Raw genomic sequence first — 6,947 nt, 5'->3', positions numbered from 1 at the left:
GGGCCCTTTTCCTCCCTGTGCAGAGGCCCCGTGGGGGTGTAGGCCAGGGTCAGTTCCATGGAGAGAGGCTGGGCCCCCTCCCAAGGGTGCGGAGAGGAACAGCTATCCACTCCTCCCTGTAACACTGGGGAGACTGATGGTGCTGGTCGTGTGCTCACCTTCCCGGACCCTTGGAGGGTAACAGGGAGGTGTCCTCAGAATGCCATCCATGTCCTGTCCCCTCCCTCCTGCTAGCCCTGTCTCCTAGCTGTGGATGTCACTCAGGGGACAGTGGCAAGGGGTACAGAGATGAGAGCAAAGGGCTGGCCTCTTGAGGCCCTCTGGGAAATACCCACAGACTTGCCATGACCCACCTCAAGCTTTGTCCCTGAGCCACTCCAGATGTTGGGGCTGCCATGGAAACCGGGCTCCAGCTACCTCAGGGCGGTTCAGGAGCCAAGGCTCTGTCTGAACGGGTCCCTCCCCAGCTACCCCCTGTCCCCTCACTGCCAAGGACCCTCAGCCCACTGGCTTCTGTCCATTACCTGTCATCCTGTCCCCAGGCACTGCCACTGCTTGGCATTACACACCTGTGTGTCCACTCTGTGACCCTAAAGCATCTGCCACATCTGGTTGTGTCACCTCAGGGCTATGCAGGGTAGGGCGCAGGTGCTCCAATAGGTTCCCAAGGAGGAAACAGGGCTGAGGAGCTGGAAATGAGGCCTCCAACCCCTCTGGTGGCCTCACCCAGCCACCTTCCCTCCTTCCCTGGGATGGAGTGCATGTCCCATGGGGGTGCAGGGCAGGAGGTGGAGGTCCGGCGACCCCACAGACCCCAACCCTGCTCCCCTCTCTGCTGCAGCTCACGCCCACCCTGGCGCTGGCCACACTGAGTGCATCCCTGGGTTCTGCCTTCCAGTACGGTTACAATCTCTCTGTGGTCAACACGCCACACCAGGTAGGCACGGTAGGCTGCGGGAGGGGCTGCCAGCTTCCCCAGTGCCCACTCTGGAAACCAGGGGACCCGGACTGGCTGCCTGCCTCTGCGGGGTTCAAGCCCCATGGCCTCAACCAGACACAGCTTCCTGCTGATGATGGAGAGAAGGGGTCCAGGGTGGAACCCTGAGGGGACTTGGGGTTGAGATTGGGGAGGGGGGGAGCAAAGGAGACAGAGGCTCACACATCCCCGAGAGTGCACATTGTATTGTGGCGCTGATGAGGACCGGCTGGTGAGCTGGCAGGCTCCACCTTGTGGAGTGCAGGAGCAGGAGACCGAAGCTGGGCAGGGCTCTAGCGAGGCTGCAGGAGTCAGGCATGGTGGTTCTCCCCTGCCATCCCAGCACTCAGGAGGCTGAGGCAGGAAGACTGCTACAAGTTGGAGGCCAACCTGGGCTAGATAAGCGAGACCCTGTCTTAAGACATCAAAACATCAAGAGAAAGGGAGACAGAGACTGAGGGGCAGACATGCTGTTTGGAAAGTTAGACTACGAAGCTTTGAGCCAGGGGCAGGATGTTCTGCAAACTGATGGGGGATGGGCAGAAGGACAAGGACTAAGGACTCAGACAGACAGAGATGCAGGAAAGAGGTCCCCGGAGGCATGGAGGCATGGGGCCCACACCTGGGCAGAGCAGGTAGAGTCACCATTCACCAGGATGTATGAGCTCGGCAGAACGTTTTAAAATCAATAGCCAGCTGTAGTGGTGCATACCTGCATCCCAGCTCTTTGGGAGGCTGAGGCAGGAAGATTGCAAGTGTGAGTCCAACTTGGGGGATTTAGCAACTTCCATGAGCCTCTGCCTCAAAAATAAATGAAGAAGCCAAGTGTGGTAGCACAGGCCTATAATCCCAGCACTCAGAAGGCTGAGGCAGAAGGATCGCTTCGAGTTCCAGGCCAGCCTGGGCTACATAGTGAGTTCAAGGACAGCCTGAAGTACCTAGCAAGACCCTATAGCAAACAACAATAAAAATAACCAAAAAAACCAAAATCACACATTATGAACATTTTCTACATTACCTCTGGCAGAGTAAGGTTCCCAGAATGAATTTTTTTTTAATTTTTTATTTATTTATGTGTGTGTGTGTGTGTGTGTGTGTGTGTGTGTGTGTGGCCAGCTCAGCCCACCAGGGGGCGGGGCTGGCTGGCATGTGGTGCTGGGGGATTGAACCGGGGTCTGTGTGCTTTGCTAAGCTTGTTCTAAGTAGGTGCTTTAGACCACTGAGCCATCTCACCAGCCCCCCCAGAATGAATTTTTTAATGGATGCTTATTTTTTCTTCTGCATTTGTTTGTGATCCTCGAGGGCCTCTGCACTGGGCTACATCCCCAAGCTCCTCCCCTCTTCAAGATAAGCTGCACCTAAATTGCTAACTTGCGCAGGCTGAACTTTGAATCCTCTGCCTCATCCTCCCAGGGTTACTGGCACACCCTGGCGATACCGAAGGTTTAAACTTCTTGCACAGTCTGGTTTCCCATCTCTAGCACAGAGTGGATTATTCTATCCTTGGGTACCGGCAGAGAATCAGAGGGTTGAACTGCGTCCCACGATTGGGGCAGAAGCATCCTTTTTTTTTTCTCTCTCTCTCTTTTTGCGGAACCGGGGATTGAACTCGGGCCCTTGCGCTTGCCAGGCAAGTGCTTATTCTACTGAGCTAACTCACTGGCCCCAAAAGCATCTTTCTATGCAAAGACTTCATCACTGTCTTTTTTTGAGTCCCGTAAGAGTCCAGGCTGTGGGTGGGGCTATGCATTTCAGGTCTTGAAGTCATTTTACAACCAAACCTACTTCGAGCGCCACGGAGCACCCCTGGATGGGACCACACTTCTGCTGCTGTGGTCCTGTACGGTGTCCATGTTTCCCCTGGGCGGCCTGCTGGGGTCCCTCGGGGTCGGCCTGCTGGTGGATCGCTGTGGCAGGTAACTCCAGCGGCACTCAACTGTCAGCGACACCAAGTCACTGGGGAATGGCACCCGTGGGGGCCACTGGGACCCCAACAATCGGGAGTCTGACATACGGGGCCAGCATGACCCTGGGGTCACAGGCATCGGCACCCTGCAGCTGGCCCTGGTCTCCCTAGATCGCCTTCCCCCAGGCCATGGTGTGGGAGCAGTACCCCTTGAACCCCTGAAGAGCCCAGTCCTGCGTGAGCCCAGCTTAGGCCTGCTGAGCGCTTGGAGCTGCGGGTCCCAGATGCCCTCCGTGAGGTCACCCCGGGGGGCCAGGACCACACAGCTGCCCCCACGCTCCTCTCTCTTTCTGTTTCACACCCACAACCCAGGTCCCCTGTGCTTGCTGCACAGCCTTCTGGGCCTCTGCAGAGCCGCTGCTCCTCCTAGACACGGAGCTATGTGGCCAAGGTCCGGGAGGGGAGCACGGGCTGAGGCGTCGCAGTGGCGTGAGGTCCATCATGCTTGATGTGGACGCGGGGTCCCGAGCTGGGGGAGGAGTGGGACGCAGAAGCGCACTCTCTGTTTACTGAGCAGCCCCGGCCTCCCTGCCCAGCACCAGGCACAAGCCCCCATCCCTCACCCCTCGCCCTGCACCTGGTCTTGCAGAAAGGGAGCCCTGCTGTTCAACAACATCTTCGCCATCGTCCCTGCCATCCTGATGGGCGTCAGCAGCGTGGCCCGGGCTTTCGAACTGATTATCATCGCCAGGGTGCTGGTGGGAGTCTGTGCAGGTACCTGGGGCCACAGAAGCCCCGCCTGCCCCAGCACCCTGATGCCCAGGCCCTGAGATGCCACTGGGCTCAGTAATCCTGTGGAGATGAGGCTGGGGGCTTGCCGCCCCTGCCGATTTATTCTCCTCCTGACTCTGTCCCAGGGCTGTCTTTTCCTTTCTTGCCCCTTCTTGTCATGTAACAAAATCTTCTTTCCACAAACACATTTTTACTGTTAAGTACAGAAAACCTATAAGATTTTACCAGGTGTCCCCCGAGGAGGATGTACAGTGTAGACTGAGAATTAGGAGTTTTGGGCAAAAGAAATACAGAATTGAGGTCTCGGTCAGCAGGTAAGCAGAGATTCTTTAGTGGTTTCTTCTATTTAAAAAGCAAAACAAAACAAATATCACCAACTAGGCCCATACACTGTAGTGGTGAACACCTGTAATCCCAGCACTCGGGAGGCTGAGACAGGAAGATTACTGTGAGTTCAAGGCCAGGCTGAACTACACAGTGAGATTCTGTCTCAAAACAAACAAACAAGGGCTGGCCAGATAGTTGAGAGGACTAAAGCGCCTGCTCATGCAGAGCTCAGCAGCCACGGTTTGATCCCTGGTGTGCCATGCCGGCCCTGCCCTGGGGCGCGCAGAGATGACAATTGAGCATGGGCCTATAATCCCAGCGCTTGGGAGGCTGAAAACAAGAGAATCATGAGTCAGATCTATGTAGTAAGACCCTGTAGAACCTGTACTAAATACATGAAAATGAAACAAACAAATGAACAATGACAACAACAACAAAAAACAGACAAAAAGCTGTATAAGTTGCCCAAACTTTAGAAATATCAGAAAATAAATCAAAGCAATAACCCTACAGGTTTTCCCAAGGCTAAATCCTGCTCTACACCATGGGCACATAAGCCCGGACTTACCCCATCACAGGTGGCCCAGGCTGGCCACTAGAAAGGACAGGTGTTCTCTCCCCACCCTGGCCATATCCCCCCAGGGAGACTGCTACAAGTCCCACCTAAAGCATCAGGAACAGCCTGTTCTGCTCAGCCACAGAGGCGCTGACACTCTGAGAAGCTGGGGGCTTGTTGGTGGCACTGAGGGGCATGCTGTTGGGTGCTGCAGGGCTAGGGACAGCCCTCAGCCAGCCCTCCTTTTCCTCCATTAAACCAGGTGTGGCCTACAGCGCCCTCCCTATGTATCTGGGTGAGCTGGCACCTAAGGACCTGCGCGGGGCTCTGGGGACAATGACTGAGGTCTTCGTCATCCTTGGAGTCTTCCTGGCACAGGTCCTCAGTCTCCAGGCCATCCTGGGCAATGCCACAGGTAACTCGGACTACAGAAGTCGCAGAGGAGGGACTGGAACTCAGGGTCCTGGCCCTCGCTAATAGGCTGAGTAACAGGGTGCCGGGAACAGGGAACTTTGGTGAGGTCTGTCCCCTCAAGCTGGGAGAATGTGGGCTCATTTAGCTTCTCCAGGAGCTGGGCCATGGCGGGGCGACCCAGATGCAGGCAACATGGTGTCATCTTCTGGGGGCTCCAGTTTCCTGGGGGAGCCAGGAGGTAGGACCTCATCTAAGGATAGGGTGAGAATGAACCTGGCACCCCCAACCCCGGGATGGCTGCAGCTGTCTGCTTTTGCTTTCTTTATCTCTTCTGTCTCCCTTTCTCTTCCTTCCTCTTGCTTTCTTTTTTCTCTCTCTTGTTCCTTTCTCCTTCTTTCTTTCCTCCACCTCTCTCCTTCCTCTTCTTCTTCCTCTTCCTCTCTCTCTGTCTCTCTCCCTTTCTAAAGATCAAACCTACGTTCTCACAACGTTAGGCAAACACTCTACTACTAAGCTACATCCCCTTTCTTTTTAAATCTTTTGACTTACTGCCCAAACTGGCCTCCAATTTTCAATCCTCCTGCCTCAGCCTCTCGGTAGCTGGGATTACACCAACGTGACCACCGCCACCCAGCTATTCCTGGGTATCTGGAAGGGGCTGAGAGACCAGAGGCAGGCGGCCTGGGGAAGGGCACAGGTAGTGACTTGGGAGGCTGAATACCAACATCACAGAGGTGCCACCCCAGGACACATGCGCAGGCGCCGCCCTCCCTCTCACCCTGCAACACCCCTGGCCCCCAGCTTCCCATGATGCCCTCACCTTCTGTATCCCCGGGGTGGGAGTCAGGGGCTCAGGCAGCTCAGGCATCCCCTTCATGACTGGATCTCAGGCGCGGCCTGCCGCACTGCACACAGGTCCCCTCCCCTACCTCTGTTGTCCTGACTCAGATCTTCCCTGGCGTCTTCAGGCTGGCCAGTGCTCCTAGCTGTCACCGGGGTCCCTGCGATTCTGCAACTGTTGTCGCTGCCTTTCTTCCCCGAGAGCCCCCGCTACACCCTCATTCAGAAAGGAGAGGAAGAAGCCACGCGGCGAGGTACTGATCCTAACCCTCACCCTCACCCTGACGCTGCTCCCCACTCCCGTTCTCCTTCCGGGGGGACCTCCACCCACCCACGCACCCCCAACGCCTCCAACCCAGCGGGGTGGTACACACCAGTGGTCCCAACACTCTGGGAGGCTGAGGCAGGAGGATCGCAAAGTGAAACCCAGCCTGGACAGCTTAAGGAGACCCTGACTCCAAAGCTAAACAGGGATGCGAGTGCGGCTCAGCGCCATCCCGGCGGAGCGCGCAGTGAGGGTGGCCCTGGCCGGGGCACAGCGGGGCCAGCGGGGGCGGACCCCGAAGCTGCGTGCACCCCTTCCCAGCTCTGCGTAGGCTGAGGCGCGGGGACGACGTGGAGGCAGAGCTGGAGGAGATGCGCACCGAGGAGCGGGCGGAGCGCGCCTCAGGCCCTGTGTCCCTGCGCCGCCTGGTGGCCCAGCGGTCGCTGCGCTGGCAGCTCGTGTCTGTCGTCGTACTCATGGCCGGCCAGCAGCTGTCGGGGATCAACGCGGTGTGTGCTTCGGTGTCCCGGGAGGCAGGGTGTGACCGGATCTGCACCCCAGGGGAGGGACACGAGGGGGAGATCACCCTAGAAGCTGGGTGTCGGCAAACCTAATCCCAGCTACTCAGGAGGCTGAGGCAGGAGCACATCAGATTGGAGGCCAACCTGGCCAGCTTAGCCAGACCCTGTCTCAAAATAAGAGACAAAAGCAGGTGGCAGTGTAGCTCGAGGCTAAGACCCTGAGTCCAGTGATTTAATCCTCAGGCCAAATAAAGAAAAACCCAGGGGCGGGAGAGATGGTTCAGTAGAATAAGTGCTTGCCTGGCAAGCGCAAGGGCCTGAGTTCAATCCCTGGTTCCACAAGAAAGAAA

The 6,947-nt window shown here is 56.9% G+C and overlaps 1 protein-coding gene across 1 annotated transcript in view; it reads left to right on the top strand.

Moving 5' to 3' along the window:
* Nucleotides 1-761: 761 nt before the first annotated feature.
* Slc2a7 (solute carrier family 2 member 7) overlaps nucleotides 762-6,947 on the top strand; it is a 16,217-nt gene continuing 10,031 nt past the window's right edge. The window contains exons 1-7 of the mRNA XM_023699384.1: nucleotides 762-794; nucleotides 842-937; nucleotides 2,732-2,892; nucleotides 3,532-3,656; nucleotides 4,820-4,972; nucleotides 5,940-6,065; nucleotides 6,398-6,585. Of these exons, the coding sequence (XP_023555152.1) occupies nucleotides 762-794; nucleotides 842-937; nucleotides 2,732-2,892; nucleotides 3,532-3,656; nucleotides 4,820-4,972; nucleotides 5,940-6,065; nucleotides 6,398-6,585 (882 nt within the window). The remainder of the gene's footprint in view (nucleotides 795-841; nucleotides 938-2,731; nucleotides 2,893-3,531; nucleotides 3,657-4,819; nucleotides 4,973-5,939; nucleotides 6,066-6,397; nucleotides 6,586-6,947) is intronic.

The sequence above is a fragment of the Octodon degus genome, unplaced genomic scaffold (assembly GCF_000260255.1).
Source record: "Octodon degus isolate 3935 unplaced genomic scaffold, OctDeg1.0 scaffold00113, whole genome shotgun sequence".
NCBI classification, from domain to species: Eukaryota; Metazoa; Chordata; class Mammalia; order Rodentia; family Octodontidae; genus Octodon; species Octodon degus.
This window is presented reverse-complemented; position numbering and strand designations above follow the sequence as displayed.